At 36.8% G+C, this 18760-nt stretch overlaps 1 protein-coding gene across 8 annotated transcripts in view; it reads left to right on the top strand.

Annotated features, from left to right (window-relative positions):
• The window catches only part of RBBP8 (RB binding protein 8, endonuclease), a 66841-nt gene that overhangs the window by 44471 nt on the left and 3610 nt on the right, over positions 1-18760 (top strand). For 7 of the 8 annotated variants that reach the window (XM_014054648.2, XM_014054616.2, XM_014054633.2 and 4 more), the window contains 7 exons: positions 277-368; positions 4256-4370; positions 8810-8962; positions 9147-9216; positions 9751-9847; positions 11861-12002; positions 14830-15372. In XM_014054648.2, the coding sequence (XP_013910123.2) occupies positions 277-368; positions 4256-4370; positions 8810-8962; positions 9147-9216; positions 9751-9847; positions 11861-12002; positions 14830-14927 (767 nt within the window). In that variant the 3' untranslated portion in view covers positions 14928-15372. Of the gene's footprint in view, positions 1-276; positions 369-4255; positions 4371-8809; positions 8963-9146; positions 9217-9750; positions 9848-11860; positions 12003-14829; positions 15373-18760 lie in introns of those variants that run through there. The other variant, XM_087707181.1, reaches the window with a different exon arrangement.

Here is an 18760-nt window from a genome sequence, read left to right as displayed (position 1 = left end):
TTACTCTCTCTGGTATTGTAAAGTAATACACTCCTCTAGTATTATTGCTGTTATTATCATAACCAAAACATTCTTCCAGCTACAGATCTTTCCATGCTATCTTTGTTTCTAGGATCTTCTTTTAATTTACTACTACTCTTATAGCTTTTTGTGTTTATGACGCTTGAAGTCTGTAATTATACAGGCTACAATTTGTATTTTATATTGGATTACTGTAAGTATGGAATTTTGTTACTATACAGTCATTACACTTAAAACTTCTGTTTTCTTTTCCAGATAAAACATCTTTGGAAAATGTGCAGTGGAGTATAGATCCAGGAGCTGACCTTTCTCAATACAAAATGGACATTACTCTGATTGACACAAAAGTAAGGAATTTTACAGTTTTGTTCATTGAACTCACCTGAATAAATTAGATTCTTGATCTATTAAGAATTAAATAAAACAAAATATTTTTTTCTTGAAAGTAAAAGTTAGGTTAAATAAAAAATGATATACATTATTGATAATGCAAAGTGTTACAGCTAATCGCTAAACATAACTTTACAGTGAAACAGTGTTCTTTAGACAATAGCAGAGAAACTACTTCATGTTACTAAAATCTCTAAACATGTATAGGTAATCCTCACTTAATGATCATTCAAAGTTACAATGGACCTTCCAAAAGGGACATGGCCCGATTCAAAGTTCCAATAGCCCACGCTCCCCCTGTAGTCATTAGAGTGCACTTTGGGCTCCCAGTAACTGGCCCACATTTATTTCTTTGTTTATTAAATTCTTTGCCACCCATCTCACTAATACAGTGACTCTGGGCGGCTTACAATAGCAAAGTTAAAAAGTGCTAAAAAAAATTAAATATAGAATAAAAGATTAAAAGTTAAGAATCAAGTTGAGCCTGGAGATGAGAACCTTATCTATCTGGTCAGCCACCCTCAGCCAAGTGGCAGAGCCAAGATTTTAAACTCTTCTGGAAGGCAGGGGGTTGTTGTGGCCTGTCAGCCGCCAGCCCCTCCAGCAGCCGAATCAGATGAAGAGGAGGCATGGGAGTCAGGATCAGCAACAAGACAACCAAAGAGTGGTTTGTCGTGTTTGGGCACTAGGTCAGAACAGAAGTGTGGGGGCAGATCTCACTTGTGATGAGAGAATACCAGAAAAGGCTCTTTTCCAACTGAACTTTTTTGGCCAATGAGATCTGCATTTCTTTCTGCTGAACAAGTGGGGCAGGTTAGTCCCACCAGGGTAAGATGGTTCCACAGGTAGAGGAGCCTAATTCAGCAGGTTCTGACAGGTTCTGGAGAACCGGTAGCAGAACTTTTGAGTAGTTTGGAAAACTAGCAAATACCATCTGTGGCTGGCCTCAATGTGGGGTGGGAATGGAGTTTTTGCAATATCCTTCCCCTAGGAATGTGGAGGGAATGGGAATTTTGCATTATTCTTCCCCTGGAGTGGGGAGGGAATGAGGATTTTGCAGTATCCTTCCCCCAGGAGTGGGGAGGGAATGGGGATTTTGCAATATCCTTCCCCTGCCACAACCAGCCACTCCCGCAGGACCGGTAGAACAAATATTTGAATTTCACCACTGCTCAGGTACCCTGGACCCATGCCATAAAGGGCTTTTAAGATGATTGCCAACAGCTTGAATTGGACCCAGAAGCAAACTGGGACCCAATGCAGCTCACGTACTGGTGTCACATGAGCCACCCAAGAGGCCTCTAGAACTGTCCGTACTGCTGCATTCTGTATTGGTATGGTTTCCAAATGCTCCTCAAGGTTAACCCCATGTAAAGCATGTTGCAGTAATTCAACTGGGAGATGACCATGAGGGTCTGTGCGCAGGGGCTTACAATCCAGGAAAGGGCACAACTGGTACATGACGTTACATGTTTGTGGTATTCTGTGGTCCTGTGAACTGATTTAGGTTATTTTTTGCTAGACAAATGCTTAAAGCCCTACATGGTATCGGACCTGGCTACCTGAGAGACCGCCTCCTGCCAATCACCTCCCAGAGACCTATTAGATCGCACAGACTAGGCCTCCTCCGGATTCCATCTGCCGGCCAATGTCGGCTGGCGACCCCCTGGGGGAGGGCCTTCTCTGTAGCTGTTCCGGCCCTATGGAACGATCTCCCCGTTGAGACCCGGACCCTTACTACCCTTCCGCAAAGTGACCAAGACCTGGCTGTTCCGGCAGGCCTGGGGCTGTTGAATTATCCAGCCCCATCCTAAATTATGAATGTTGTTGAATTTTTTTAATTGTTGTTTTTTATTTCTTGTATTCCCCTTCCCTTCTTATTTGTAAGTTGCCCTGAGTCTTCCGAGAGTGGGCGGTATACAAGCTAAATAAATTCAATTCAATTCAATTCATAACTATTACAAAAAAAACCTGCGAGGTTAGGTCAGTCACATGATGACTCACTTAACTACCAGCATGACTTACAATTGTAATTCTGGGTTATAGTCATAAGCCAAGGATTACTTGATGATTATCGACCAAGAAAATGTTATTCAAACTTCTCATTCAAAAAGGTTCCTTTAATATATCTTCTCTGTTCTCACCAACAGTATTGTTTTCTTCTTTTTGACTTCCTCATTTACCACTTTGGACATTATAATCCATTAAAAATGTGAAAAGCTTTGTAAATATATGTTTAGAAACATTTATACTTTAAAAAAAATTTCTTATGAATTTTCATTTATAATCTGCTTGTGATGGGTGAGGGATTGGACTAGATGACCTACAAGGTCCCTTCCAACTCTGTTAATTTGTAAAGGATATCTGTAAAAGACTGAATGTTAAAACTCCTGGTTTTAGAGAATTGTATGAAGAATATCTTCATTCTGACATACCACTAATAATGTCATCTTTAACTTTTAAAAAATTAAAGTAATACTATATCCAAGAAGGTTTTTGGCAGCAAACTTTTGCATATCTATCTTACTTCTATAGATCACCTATATATATACAATTCTAATTAGACTCTTGGAGGATTACATTCAAGTTAAAAGTACTTTGGCTTTTTAAGTGAGAAGAGATAACTTCAGAATGTTGTTCAAACAATTGCAGATAGGTACAAACTGATTGTACATATGTACACAGTATAATTATGGATAAATATTTAAGACATATGTCTAATGTAGAGAAGTTCAAAATTTAACTTAAACTATATTTTGTATAATGAAATTGCCTGAAGTATTTGGTAGGGCAATATTACTGCTTTCTTTTTCTGTTTTTTTGAAACACCATGAAAATATAATTTCATTCCTATATCAATTCTAAACAAAATTAGTAGTGTGCAGCAGCTGCCAAAAAAGCCAACACAGTACTAGGCTGCATAAAACAGAGGGATAGAATCAAGATCACTTGAAGTATTAATACCACTTTATAATGCCTTGGTAAGGCCACACTTGAAATACTGCATTCAGTTTTGGTCACCACGATGTAAAAAAGATGTGGAGACTCTAGAAAGAGTGCAGAGAAGAGCAACAAAGATGATTAGGGAACTGGAGGCTAAAACATATGAAGAACGATTGCAGGAACTGAGTATGTCTAGTTTAATGAAAAGAAGGACTAGGGGTGACATGATAGCAGTGTTCCAATATCTCAGGGCTTGCCACAAAGAAGAGGGAGTCAAACTATTCTCCAAGGCACCTGAGGGTAGAACAAGAAGCAATAGGTGGAAACTAATCAAGGAGAGAAGCAACTTAGAACTGAGGAGACATTTCCTGACACTTAGAACAGTTAATCAGTGGAACAGCTTGCCTCCAGAAGTTGTGACTGCTCCAACATTGGAGGTTTTTAAGAAGATGTTGTATAACCATTTGTCTGAAGCGGTGTAGGGTTTCCTGCCTAGGCAGGAGGTTGGACTAGAAGACCTCCAAGGTCCCTTCCAACTCTGTTATTCTATTCTAAAATTGACATAATTCTCTTCATTTAAGTGTTCAATGAAGTTTATCTGTTAGAAACGCCAAATCATGCTTATACTTGTTTAAAATATGAAAAACTATGAATTGCCAAGATTTGGAAAACATAAATATTGTTGAGGTTTTGATCAGAATGTACACATTGTGCAGCTGCTTTGTATAATGTACCTCCAAAATATTTGAGATTCTTCTAGAATCTAAAAAGATAAGTATAATGTTTGTTTTTAAAATGTGGATTTAGATTTACTGAAAATTTATAAAAAATATAATTGAATTTTAGGAGTGCTATTTTAATTTTGTCTATCATAGTTATCTTTAATTTTGTTAATTAAAAGGAAGAAACTCAAACAAGAATTGGATCAGAGCCCCTGGACATGGACCACACATATATCAGTGATAGTATTCTATTAAGAATGAAAAAACAAAGACAGAAAGAAGTAAGCAATCCAGGTAAGTTTATTTTTGTTTATTATATTTTTTATTATTCAAATAATAGGCATTAAGAAGTTAGATCATCTTAATGTACTCTACCTATGTGGATTTATGACTCTACTCCATAGATGCATCAAAACAGCAGCTGCATCAGGATCACAGTTCATAGGGAATGATGGTAGTGCATGATTAGCCCACTGTGAAAGGATAAACTTACTGCCACAAACAAGCTACATTTCTCCTTCCCTCTTAAGATCTAGAGTTTCAACACTGTGTGAAAAAGAGATTTAAATCAGCTCCATCTTCTGTTTCATTGGAGAGTTAAACAGATAAGAAACCCAGAGCATGTATAGATGTGGTGAAAAAGAAGTTGAGCCAGTAAGACTGTAGCAAAACAAGAAAAGTCCAAAGCAAACAACTCAGCACCAATCTTAGGAGGACATGGCAACCTTTGGAGCCACCCTTCAGTGGGCAGTGCTAACTGAGACAGAGCCAAGGGATTGGTGGGAACCTGACCAGAGAGTCTGCAAAGAAGCAACCGAAGCAAATTCACTGCATGCAACAACCCAGATGGAGTTCTATAAACCAGTTGTAGGAAGACAGGAGCATAAGTGCTAGGTTAGAAGAGATGAGTAACCATATAACACAAGTATATGGAGTAAAAAGAGTTTTCAAGGGTAAATGGACTGTCTGGCTACACAGGGGAAAGATTGAAGGCTGAAGGCAACTCTCTTGCATCCAAAATACAAGCAAAGGAAAGTGGGAACTTCTTCAGGAGGATTCTCTTGCTGCCTTTAATAACCATATATATTCAGAGCCTAATATATTTATTGAAAAAGTTAATCTATTTATTGAAAAGTAAAAACAGAAATTGTGCTGGAAAGTTATGTCTTTGAATAAGGGCATATAGGGTACTCCTTGTTTACCACTCATTCAGTGACCGTTTAAAGCTGTGATGACACTAAAAAAAGTGGTCCTGATGACTGGTCTTCAAAGTTCTGGTCATTGTACCAATCCTGCAGTTACATGATCTCAATTCAAGTACTTGGCAACTGGCTTGTACTTATGATGGTTGCATTACCTCATGATCATTATTTGCTCCCTTCCCTGCTAGTTTTCCGCAACCACAGTCAATGGGGAAACCAGCAGGAAAAGTTATCAGTCACTCTGGTAAGGGCCCCCAGCCTCCCTGTACTCCCACTGCATCTTCCATTACCTGGCCGCTCTGTACTTGCCTAGCACTGCAACACCCTTCTGACCCAGTTTGTGTGTGGCGCATAACATGCTGTTTCCCTGAGACTCCCACTGGTTCCTGATTACTGACTCACACAATTTAGGGTTACAACAGCAACCAGGACTGCCAGGATTGTCATCACTAAGCAATGTAGTCACAAGATATTGAATCTTATGATTGCATTGCTTAGCAATAGCAGTCCCAATTGCTATCAAAACATGTAAGATTACCTGTAAATTATCAGTAATTTGGATTTTGAAAAAAGGCTTTGACAAATGGAGTATGTGTATATGAGATACTAATATGCCAAAATTTTCTTCTGCATCTAGTCTGGTGACATTTAATGCAATTAAAATATTTTATTTATTTATTTGTCACATTTTAAAACTGTCCATCTCCCCCTCAGAGGCACTTTTTACATGTTTAATAAAGTAATATAACTGAACCAATAGTTAAAGCCATCCCTTTAAAACAATGCTAGGAGTCTCTTAGAACTAATATATCACTTTCACCTATCTTTTTTAAAGAGGAAAAATCAGATGAGAATGTGTTTTATGTCCTATTAAAAACTAATACCTTTACAATACAATACAATACAATAGCAGAGTTGGAAGGGACCTTGGAGGTCTTCTAGTCCAACCCCCTGCCTAGGCAGGAAACCTTATACCATTTCAGACAAATGGCTATCCAACATCTTCTTAAAGACTTCCAATGTTGGGGCATTCACAACCTCTAGAGGCAAGCTGTTCCACTGATTAACTGTTCTAACTGTCAGGAAATTTCTCCTCAGTTCTAAGTTGCTTCTCTCCTTGATTAGTTTCCACCCATTGCTTCTTGTTCTACCCTCAAATGCCTTGCAGAATAGTTTGACTCCCTCTTCTTTGTGGCAACCCATGAGATATTGGAACACTGCTATCATGTCTCCCCTAGCCCTTCTTTTCATTAAACTAGACATATCCAGTTCCTGCAACCATTCTTCATATGTTTTAGTCTCCAGTCCCCTAAAAATCTTTGTTGCTCTTCTCTGCACTCTTTCTAGAGTCTCCACATCTTTTCTACATCGTGGCGACCAAAACTGAATGCAGTATTCCAAGTGTGGCCTTACCAAGGCATTATAAAGTGGTATTAACACTTCACATGATCTTGATTCTATCCCTCTGTTTATGTAGCCTAGAACTGTGTTGGCTTTTTTGGCAGCTGCTGCACATTGCTGGCTCATATTTAAATGGTTGTCCACTAGGACTCCAAGATCCCTCTCACAGTTACTACTATTGAGCACGGTACCACCTATACTGTACCTGTGCATTTCGTTTTTCTTGCCTAAATGTAGAACCTTACTCTTTTCACCATTGAATTTCATTTCATTAGATAGTGCCCAATGTTCAAGTTTGTCAAGATCCTTCTGTATCTTAAGCCTGTCTTCTGGAGTGTTGGCTATTCTTGCCAGCTTGGTGTCATCTGCAAATTTGATGAGTTCCCCATTTATTCCCTCATCCAAATCATTGATGAAGATGTTGAAGAGTACTGGGCCTAAAACAGAGCCTTGGGGTACTCCACTGCATACTTCTCCCCATGTAGATGCAGTTCCATTGAGGACTACATGTTGAGTGCGGTTGGTCAGCCAGTTACAAATCCATCTGGTGATGATGCTGTCCAACCCACATTTTTCTACTTTATCTAGTAGTAGGTTATGGTCTACCTTATCAAATGCCTTACTGAAGGCCAAATAAACTATATCAACAGCATTCCTTTGGTCCACTAATTTTGTCACTTTGTCAAAGAATGCAATAAGATTAGTCTGTCATGATCTGTTTTTGACAAACCCATATTGGCTTTTGGCTATTACTTTGTTTACTTCTAGGTATTTGCTAATTCGTTGCTTGATTATCTTTTCCAGAATCTTTCCTGGTATTGAGGTCAGGCTGATAGGTCTATAGTTTACTGGATCTAATTTTTTTTCCTTTTTTGAAGATGGGAACCACATCAGCTCTTTTCCAGTCCTCTGGCAGTTCCCCGGTGCTCCAGGATCACTGAAAGGTGTAGTTCAGTGGTTCTGAGATCCCATCTGCCAGTTCCTTAAAACCCTGGGGTGTAATCCGTCTGGTCCTGGTGATTTGAACTTGTCTAGGGTAGAAAGGTGCTCACTTACCATTTTCTTCCCTATTTCAATTTGTGTTCCTAATCTGATTTTTGTGGTGCTGTTTTTGATAGGTTGGACTGTTGTATCCCTTTGTGTAAAAACAGATGCAAAAAATGAGTTAAATAGTTCTGCTTTCTCCTTGTTGCTTGTCACCTTCTTGCCACTTTCTCCCAGCAATTGACCAATTGTTTCCTTAAGTTTTTTCTTGTTTTTAACATGTTGGAAGAAGCATTTTTTATTTCTTACTTTTGTGGCAAGCCTTTCTTCATTGTGAGCCTTAGCTTTCCTTACTTCATCTTTACAGGCTCGGGCTATTTGCTGATATTCTGCCTTAGTTATGTCCCCCTCTTTCCACTTTTCACACTTAACTTTTTTGTCTTTCAATTTGTCACTGAGTTCTTTATGCAGCCATGCTGGTTTCTTTTGGGAGCTGTTATTTTTCTTCTTCATTGGTATTGTGCTAGACTGAGCTTTTATAATCTCATTTTTCAAAATTTCCCAAACTTCTTGAGTTTTTTTCCCCTAAAGGATTCTCATCCATGGAATTCTTCCCAAGCTCTCTCTAAGTTTATTGAAATTAGCTCTCTTAAAATCCAAGATTCTAGTTTGACTTTGTTCTACTACTTGTGTTTGCATAATGTTAAATTCCAATATTGCATGGTCATTTGCCTCCTTCCTATGGCTTCAACACCTTCTATCATTTCCTCTCTGTTAGTGAGAATTAAGTCTAATATGGCCGATCCCCTTGTTCCCTTCTCTACTTTTTGGGAAACGAAGTTGTCTGCTAGATTTGTTAGGAACCTGTTGGATCTTCCACTTGGTGCAGAGTTTGTTTCCCAGTTGATGTCGGGGTAGTTAAAATCCTCCATTACTATTCTGGTGTTCTTCCTACATACCTTAGTTAGCTGACTAGCAAAAAGTTCATCTACTTCCTCTGCTTGGTTGGGTGGCCCATACTATAGACCTATGGCAATGTCATTTCCCTCCAACCTTTAATATTGACCCAAATGCATTCAAGATAGTTCTCATCATTGTTGTGCTCTATTTATTGGATCTCGTGTTTGTTGTTACTTGTATTTGTAGAGGGAGAAAAAAGAGAAAAGGATACCTTAACAGAAATATTTGATCAGACAACTTATGAAGAATATAAATCCTATTTAGAAGATGACAATCTTCCAGAATGTGACTACAAGAATTCTTCAGAGGAAGAAGGAAAAGAAAAAAGCACTATACAAAGTATTTAACTTGTTATTATTATTAAAACATTATTTTAAAAAACTGACTGGTACTCAGAAAATATGTATTCGTTGTTACAAATGGTTATAAATCTAGTTTTCTGTAGTCATATTACTTCAGTTAAATTTACAATTTTATCATATTCTTTCCAGTATTGTTTATGGCTTAATATATATCTTTTCAGGGGAAAGAGACAAGCAAAATAAAATGAAGCAGAAGGCTTTTGTGGAAACATATTTTAAAAGTGATGAAAGGTATTTACGGAATCAAGTTCCCTCAGAATATAAATATTAGTTACATTTTCCCCAGAGATGACAATATGGCAAAATCAAAGTTTAAGAATTTAATCCGCTTTGAAAATATGTCTAAAAATAATCAAATAAAAATATAAAATATTTTAAAGGATTATTTTGTAATTTCACACAAATAAAATACCTCTTTAAGAGATATTTTTAAGTTTGGAATTTCTCTTCCCCAAAGAATATATGTGGTTATCTGCCTATTTTTGGCTAATATAGGGAAGTCATTCTGATATCAATAGAATTTTAGTTACTGTAATGATTTCCTTTCCTTTTTCCTTTTCATTATTTTTATTGTAGCAAAACAAACAAAGAAATAAATATAAGACTGGAAATATATTCAGGAATACTATAACTGCTAGACTGTTGTCATGATTCTGTATTGTGTATATTTATATTTAGGGACAAAAATCAAATTTTGACAGTAATAGACAACTTGTGCAATTTTTTAGAAATATATATCCTTGTTTTTCTCTGCTTACACTGCAGAACAAATCTTGTATTGGATTTTCCTCATATTGAAGTTGTGCGGAAAAAAGAAGAAAGAAGAAAATTACCTGGCCACTCTTGTAAAGAATGTGAAATAGTAAGTATATAGTGGGTCTTATGAGCACAATTGAGCTCAAATTTCCATTGTGAGCAAGACAGTTGTTAAGAGAGTTTTGCCTCATTTTACAAATTTCCTTGTCACAGTTAAGTGAATCACTACAGTTGTTAAATTAATAACACACTTGTTAAGTGAGTCTGGCTCCCTCTTTCACTTTGCTTGTCTGAAGGTTGCAAAAGGTGATCATATGGCCCTGGGATACTGCAACCATCATAAATATATGCTAGTACTGTGTTAGTTCTTAGTCATATATTTTGAAAATAATGTAGATAAAACTGACTTGTGACTAGAGGAAGGTAGCCAAAAATGATGAGGGATTAAAATACCATGTCCTATGGAGACTTATGGAATAACCCAAAGCACGTATTCCCGTAGAGAGAAATTCCCTGAAGATGGGCTCAAGCATGAGTCTGAAAACTCAGAAGAGTAAAACTCTGGTCCTGGTGACTAACTGATATTAGACTTTGCAAAAATAAGTATATTAACATTGATTTATAATCCATCATTCCCCCCCCCCCACCAGAATGGGTTTGCGTGTCAAATCAAATATCAATGAGCCACGTTATGCATTATATAACATGGGAACAGTTAAGGGACTAATATGATAACTAATCCCCAAAAAATTATGTGTATGTTAGCAAACAGCCTGTGTGAATAAACCACCAACAATGTTCCAATGGAATTTTTGCCCACTTTTAGAAACATTTACCATGGAAAATTGTGCGTATTCCTAATCACAGAAGATCCCTCAACATTCTCTTCTGATTTCTAGCACAACTGCTATAGTTCCCTTGTTTTCACTTAAGAAGTACTCCTTATACTCCTTGCGGACTTTCGGAATTAGGATTATTAAAAGCGACTGTTCATATAATTATACCATTTTATTATTGGGAGAACATTATATATGAAAAAAATGTATATATTGCTATTGTCATTTGAGTATATATGTTTCTATGACTGCCTTAAATAATAAGGGGTAAATTCCATATATGAGTACCTGAAATTTATTTATTAATATTCTGTACAACTTGTTTTGAGGTTATATATCAGTGTTATACTATACCATGTCTTTCAAAAAATCAGTAATAATTCATTTTTAAATGCTTATTTCAGCCATCTTTTAAAATCCTTATCAATATTTTTTTGAAATGGAATCTTTAAAATAAGAAACTTAATTTAGCAAATGTGATTGTTGCTAGTGTTTTCTGTTTAATGTACATTATAGCCCATGTTGAAGCTTAATTCTATTCTCTAAAACATGCAGCATCTGGATTCTTGAATGAAGAAAGAAACAGAACATAAAAGCAACTTTGTGGGTTTTGGGATTGGTTTTTCTTTGCCAAGGTTTGTGTGTGAACAGGTTTAATTTCCTGTCCCTGCACAGATAAGGTTTCTCCTCTCCAGGAACTTGATTCTTGTTACATTTTGGCAAGTGATTGTTAGTGCCTAACTGTATTGAAAACAAGAACTTTCCCCACTAGTTCAAATATGTTAAAAATATGGGCAAATCATCTAAAGCATTTATTTAAAAAGTTTGTTCGGTATAAACAATCTAAAATTAAATTTTTCATAGATGTATGTTGTAATGTCAGCATGTCATGATACCAAAGTGATAGTGTGAGAGGCAGAAGACTTCTAAATCAAAATAAACAAGGCAGGAGAAGTTATGCTTAATTGACTTTTGTCTGGATTAACACTTTTTTTAAGTGTTGTTTTCACAGCTTTACAAAGAAGAAGAGATATTCTACAATATACCAATAAGAATATAAGTATTGTACAGGAAAGTTTCCATTGCTTGAAGATTGCTAATTTAGAAAAAACTTTAACCCCAAAGTGTGGGATTCATTTGTACCTAAAACTATAATAAGCAAACAGTACAAATCAGAGTTTCAGAAATACACTGATGCATGTTAAATATTGTTGGGTATCCATGTTTTTATAGCTAAAATATTCTCCTTCATTTGTTACTTATTTCTAATTATTGTATCTTAGTATTATGCAGGTTTGCCAGAAGAAGAGAGAGAGAAAAAACTAGCTACCTGTTCTAGACATCGATCTCGTTATATTCCTCCTGAAACACCAGAAAATTTCTGGGAAGTTGGATTCCCTTCCACACAAATGTGTGTTGAAAGAGGTAATTATATAAAGCGATACTATACAAAAATGGAAGAATGAGTTTAGTTTCCAGAAGGTAATGCAAGACTCTGAATAGAAACAACAAAGGGTAGTTGCTTCTCAGTTTCTTGGTCACAGAAAATGGAAGTCACAGAAATGGGTTAACTGAATTCCTCCTATAGATAGAAAGCATCTATCTATTGCAAGACAACCTCCCTAAATTTTAATCTTTAGTTCTGACCTTTAGGAAGGACCAGTGCATATCCATCAACTCCATTTTAAGGGCCTATTAAAAATGTGACAAAAAGACAACCAGAGGTAGCAAAACAGCATTCAATGAAATGCAATTCCTTAAATAATATCCCTACTAAGTAATATACAAAGCAAATGCCATCTGTAAATCAAAGAGATTGGGAGAAAGCAATAAATTTTGGGTGAATAATCCATGAATACAAAGACTTTTCTCAGAATATTTTGTCAAACAGAGAAGCCAACAGCTCCATGACAGATTAGGAGACCACATGAAATCCTCAACTCCATGACAAATGAGGTCCCAGGTAGCATCAGTTCCAGTGACTGACAGTCAATAGCTATGCATGGCAGACCAGGAGGCTTCTTGGCTTCTTTCTCTCACATCTGAATGAAACAAGGGGCAGCAATAATTGTGATAACCAGGAAAAAACTTTTGTGTGGCATCCATTGAGCCGATTCTTACACAGGCTAAACTCCAGGTAGGCCTTTGGCAGTCATTCCCTGAAGACAAACAAGTCATAAGGTTGGAAAGATAGAAGAACAATACTCATTTATTCCAGACTAGCATGAGCGGACAGATCTCCCTCAGTTTCATTAAAAGAATGCAGCAAGAGAACCAAAGAATTACTGATATAGCAGTATATCAGAAGAGGGATGTGTGAACTCCAAGAGAGGAGCAAGGGAAATGCATATCTAAGCTCATGTCTTAATGGTTGCTCAGGGTTGTTTGTTGTTGTTTTTTTTTTTGGAAGAATTGTAGAAGAATAGGCCATCATAAAATCCACATGATTTAAAGATGTCTAAACACAACTGAAGCAGATTTGTTGCAAATTCAAGTATTTTAAGAGGGGGAAAGGTTTCACTGTGCATAATTATTACATCAGGTTTTCCCTGCCCAGGGCTTTCACACATAATATCTTACTCTACCTTCCGGCAGCTCTCATCAGCCCTGCACAAAGAATGGATGGAGCGAACACTGAAGCAAACCAAAAATGAACAGGAAGCAGGGCCACAGCTGTTCTTCCACCATTGTCTGAGTTTTGGTAATAGAGACATCTGACCTCCCAGAAGTTGTGACAGAGCCCAAATACCTAGGCAACAGCATTAAAAAACTAGTTAGAGAACAGAGCTCATGATAGACTTTTCTGTGAATCTTTTACAAACAGATCCATGACTTACAGCATGGTGGCACAATGGTGCTATACTCAAGCACTGGGAGGGGATTCACCAATTGAGGGGGGGTCCTATGATGCCCTTTCCCTTTGTGGTGAATCTATTGCAAATAAAAAAAAAGCTTTACTTACACTGAGGGCATACAGAAGAAAACTTTCATCATCTCCTTCTGGAGACTACACCCATCTTTTTTCAGGCAGGAAATAGTCAAGGAAGAACCATGGGAAGTCTGGCCATTTCATCACAAATTTAACTCCAATAAAACAAGAATAATTCTGTTCCAATTTTACAAAGACCACCAACTCACTGGCTGCCTTTTTAAAGTAGGTAATCTGAAGGAAGTGTTTCCTGCCTGAAAATCATTTCAATTAGAGGCAGGGAGACTAGGAAATCTGATGGACAGGAAAATTATTTTTCCATTTGCCCAAAGGTAGTTTGACTGAGTCACTCTGCACAATCATGGTGTCTAAGCAGCTTAGTGTATTTTGGTTTTGCCCATTGTTGGTTATGAATAGTACTTGGTCGACAGGAAACACTGCATTTTCATTTATTTTCTAGTTTATATGACAAAGTTATTTGAAACAATTATAATACCTAATAATTGCTATTTAGAGAGCTATAAAGGTCAACCATAAGCTACAACAACAAATGATATGCCTACCGATTGCAGTGAATTTTATTTATAATCTTTTACAGTGTGTTAATAGGATATCACTAATCTTCATTACAGTAATAATAACCATTTTTTATCATTTAGTTTTTGAATATTCACATTCTTTTGGCAACTTAACTTAAACCTATTGGTCAAACCAGCATTAGATTCCTACTACAGAGGCACAGCTGATAATTTATCTATAGACACTTAGTAAATCCATGTATAAAGTAAAAATTGAATGAGAAATTTTCCAATTTAAAATTCAGTTTTCAATATACCATGCTTTAGGAAGCAAACTTCATTAAATTTCTTAATTTAAAAATTTCTGCATAAAATGTGGCATAAAATTTCTATTTGCACATAGAAAGTTACCTTTACATCTCAAAATATGAATAATTTCATAACAGTTATTAAGAAGTTTATAAATTGACAAGTAGCACAACATCCTACTCACTTCATAGCTGTGAATAGTGTGTTACAATAAAAGTTCTGAATGAAAGTCAAACACATTTATCCTAGTCTTTTAGATTCAGCTTTTATGAGTCTATCTCATATCTTAATTTCACCTTTTAAGTTGCATTACTGAAATAAATGAACTTTTGCACGATATTCTAATTTTTCGAGTTTCACCTGTAATTGGGTTTTTAATAAAGATTTTTATGATTGTTATATATTGAAATTGGCAGAAAATCATGTCACTACAATTTAATCATGTTGTTTTTTACCAAAACCATTGTGTAAACATTTTCTGTCTTTGGTTTTTTAGGTTATATAAAGGAAGAGTTTGCTCCCTGTCCACGCCCCAAAAGAAGGCAGCCTTATAACGTGATGTTTTCTCCAAAAGGCAAAGAACAAAAAACATAGGTGGGAAATGATTTTTAAAACTAGCAATTTTTGTTTCAATTCATATTTATGATCAATTGAAAGATAAATAATAAAGAGACCTGGGAATTATCTAGTTGTATTTGAAAATGATAGCTTCCTAATGCAACTATTTAATGTAAAGATTATATATATTTGTAGATACATTTTTGTGTCTTAACTGATTTTGCACCTTGTGTGTATTTCTGATCTTTGGAGGTCTACATTTAGCTCCCTGCAATTAAGCTGGTATAAGTTAGTATGATTTCTTTAGGCCAGGCAAAGTTGCATTTGCTTATTTCTGGTCTAGAATAGTTCCATGAACTTTAGATGGAACCTTGTAGGGTGCTTCTATTTTGCACTTGATAATTTAAATAAAGTATAACCATTTGTTTTTTTGTAATAATGTTTTGAAAAAGTATAATAAAGTATACTTTCTTAATTATGACTTTAATTCATCACATTTTTTATTCTATACATTCCCATCTGGAATCTGTTATAGCTTATAGAATTTTTTGCAAGAACCCTTATGTGTGTGACTTTGCATGGTACTCTACGTGTGTCCTTGAAACGTATTTGTTCCTATAGTAGTTTTCTTTTTTCAAATGAATTCCACGTTATCATATCATAAATTATTTTTTTTACTTTGTATCAGCTGTGCTATATGTAAGGGAATTTGGGATGCAAATTACCTTGAAGGCTCAATTTCGCAAATGCTAATTTTTGATGGCAAATCTCCCCACCCTCCCGCCAAAAAAGGTCTTGGCCAAAGTTTTTACCTATTTTGCCTTAGCAAAAAGTACAGACAAGTCTCTTGTTGGCACTTCCAAGTCTTTCTCATCTCGATCCAGAATCCCTAACCTGTTTCTTGCATTCAGAAGATCCTCTCACCCTCAAGCACATTCAGCATCCTCATCTGCTAACAATCTCCATTATTCTGTCATTTTACCATCAGCATTGATAAACTACAATCTAAAACAAATGCCCACTTGGTCTGTATCAGAGCAAAAAGGAAAAGAATAAAGGTCTCCCATTAATTCTCTGACCATAGTTATGGTTAATTCACCATTCTGAGCTTCTACAGATAATCCCTGGTTACGAATGTTCCCTTAGCAAACATTCAGAGTTATGCAATCAACGTCCCCTAGCGTTTCCGAACAAGCCCTGAAATTACAAATGTTGCAGGACCATGGCAGTACATGGACAATGGTTGCCTTATGAACAACCACAGAGGCTCTGCAACATTCATTCTGTATGTTGCCCGCTGAAACGAAGTTTCTGAGGGGCGAATCCACCCCTCAAAAACCCTAGAGGCCTCACTTGGCACCTTGACGGCCAAAATGGAGCTCCTGAGGGGTGGATTCTCCCCTCAGGAGCCCTGTTTGGCCATCTAGAGACTTCCCCCGGCCTGTTGCAGGCTGAAATGGAGCCTCCGGGGCCAAATCTGGTCCAAAACTCCGTTTGGCCCTCCACGGACCTCCACTGGCCCGTTGCAGGCCAAACGGAGCCTCCACAGGCTGGATCCGGCCCATGGAAGCCTTACATCCGGTCCTTGGAGGCTCCATTTCAGCCTGCAACAGGCATGGGAAAGCCCACGGAGGTCCAGATGGAGCATTGGAGGAGTGCACAAGGCTGGGGAGCAGACTACTTGCTAGATGTTCACAAGTGAACCAGCGCGACAGGTTTCAGGAGGAAAGCAATTTGGGCAGCATGAGGTATTTCAGTTGCTCGGGGAGGCCTTGGGTGGTCATAGGCAGATGGCCTGTTCCATCAGTAGCCCTCCCCCATGGTCTTCCCCACCCTGAAATACCTCATGTGCACTTAACGAGCCTCACATTCGATTAGCGAATGCCTGGGCGAAAAGAGGGAGTGATCTCATCCAAGGTAAGAGATTCACTCCCACAAATACTCAAGTTATGGTTACAAATGGAATGGGCAGGCTCCATTCCATTCGTAACTTGAGGCCTAACTGTATTTACTTCTGTCAATATTTGTAATGCTGAATTCACAAATTACACCATATACTCCTTTGAACTTCATTCAAAATTGATCTATGTTTATATAAGAGGGCACATCTGAGGAATTTGGCTTGCTTAGAAACCATAATAGATGATTAAGCCTATTGACTAGAAGGTGGAGTATTTCACATATACCCTTTCAAAAATCTGGTTTTCCCATCTCCAGCTTAGGGATAGTGGCTTAGTGATTTTTTTCTACCATCACCTGCGCACAAGAAGACTTTCATAAGTTGCTGTCTTTTGGGCAATTAAAAGATGAAAATGCAAAGGTTGAAATGCATATGTCTATTTCTGACATAGACCTGTGTGACTGAAGAATTGAGTCCTTCCTTCCAATCTCAGATAACATTTTTAATTAAACAAAAATATAAAATACCCCCATTTAATTTAAAGCATCCAAATTCCAAATTTCAATACCAAAAGAAATAAACACACATCACAACTTAGTAGTCAGACACTTCCAAATTAGTTAAAAATTCCAAAAGAAATAGAAAACTCTGGTTATACCAAAATGTGGTATATTATTGAAAATCACATAAAGTGTATAAATAGAAATAATTCTTTATGTCTAGCCTGATATATAGATCAGGACTGACAAGATTCCGTTCTCTAACCCAGTGTTTTTCAACCTTTTTTGTGCAAAGGCACACTTTTTTCATGAAAAAAATCACGAGGCACACCACCATTAGAAAATGTTTAAAAAATTTAACTCTGTGCCTATATTGACTATATATAAAGTGTTTTTCCCACGGCACACCTTACACTATGTCACGGCACACTAGTGTGCCGCGGCACAGTGGTTGAAAAACACTGCTCTAACCTATATAAAGCAATAAAGAATCAGACTGAGTATAGCACAAAACATAAATCAAGAAGAAAGCTCAACATGTTCATTAAAGGGAGAGACTGGGGATATTGAATGTCTGGGCAGTCAAAAACAGAAGCATTATAACATGTCCACAAACTGGAATTGTTAGTGGCCGGAAAGGAATTTCAGGATTCCAAACAGTCCAGACTACATATACTGGTAGTCCTTTGTTATAATCAACAAGAAAGATAACACATACGCACATACAATGCAAATTCGCCATTTTGTTCCACAACATTCTATTTCACAACCATTTCTTTTATTTTATAGTCAGTGGTATCCTTTTCCAATCTGCTTTGAAAAGAATTTCTTTTCATTGAAGTTTAATTTGATTTTCCCCTAGTACCCACGCAGGTTCCTGCTTGGAATCTTTTCCTATTGACTCCATATTAATATGAAAGCTTTTTGAATCAATGATTGCTACATTCTTCTGCTTTCATAGAAATTTTATTTTTAATAGTTTTGGCTATCTAAGTGGTGGAACTGGGACTTACAGTATGTTGGGATCCACTTTTCATCATTTTTCACAGATAAAACCTCCCATTAGATATCCTCTATGTCCTAAAATCAGTTTCCTTATTTCATTTAATGCCTTTCCCCACAATACTTCAACCCTGACTGGAAAGTTATTCCAGTCCCTCAATGTTTGGAAAGCACCTGTGGAAAGCACTGATCTATATCAGTGTTGTCATTATCATTATCACATATTTATGAAATAGTGCATGATAAAATTGCATTAAAATAGTATAATAAAAACTGATTTAAAACAATCTGATGACATAACCTCTAAAAACAGACTAAAATAGGTCCTTAAGGCCATGTCACATGTAAACCAGCTTTATGGGGAGTATCATCTACAGTTGTCTCAGACTTGGCCTTTTTTAAAAACAAAAACAAGGTCCTGGCACAAATGTTAACCAGAGAAAATATTTAAAATGCTTATTTTTTCT

This window comes from Thamnophis sirtalis, unplaced genomic scaffold, assembly GCF_051295495.1.
Source record: "Thamnophis sirtalis isolate CommonGarterSnake01/CBP01778 unplaced genomic scaffold, rThaSir2_p1.2 scaffold_2, whole genome shotgun sequence".
NCBI classification, from domain to species: Eukaryota; Metazoa; Chordata; class Lepidosauria; order Squamata; family Natricidae; genus Thamnophis; species Thamnophis sirtalis.
Note: the sequence above shows the minus strand (reverse complement) of the source record. Positions and strands in the feature narration are given on the sequence as shown.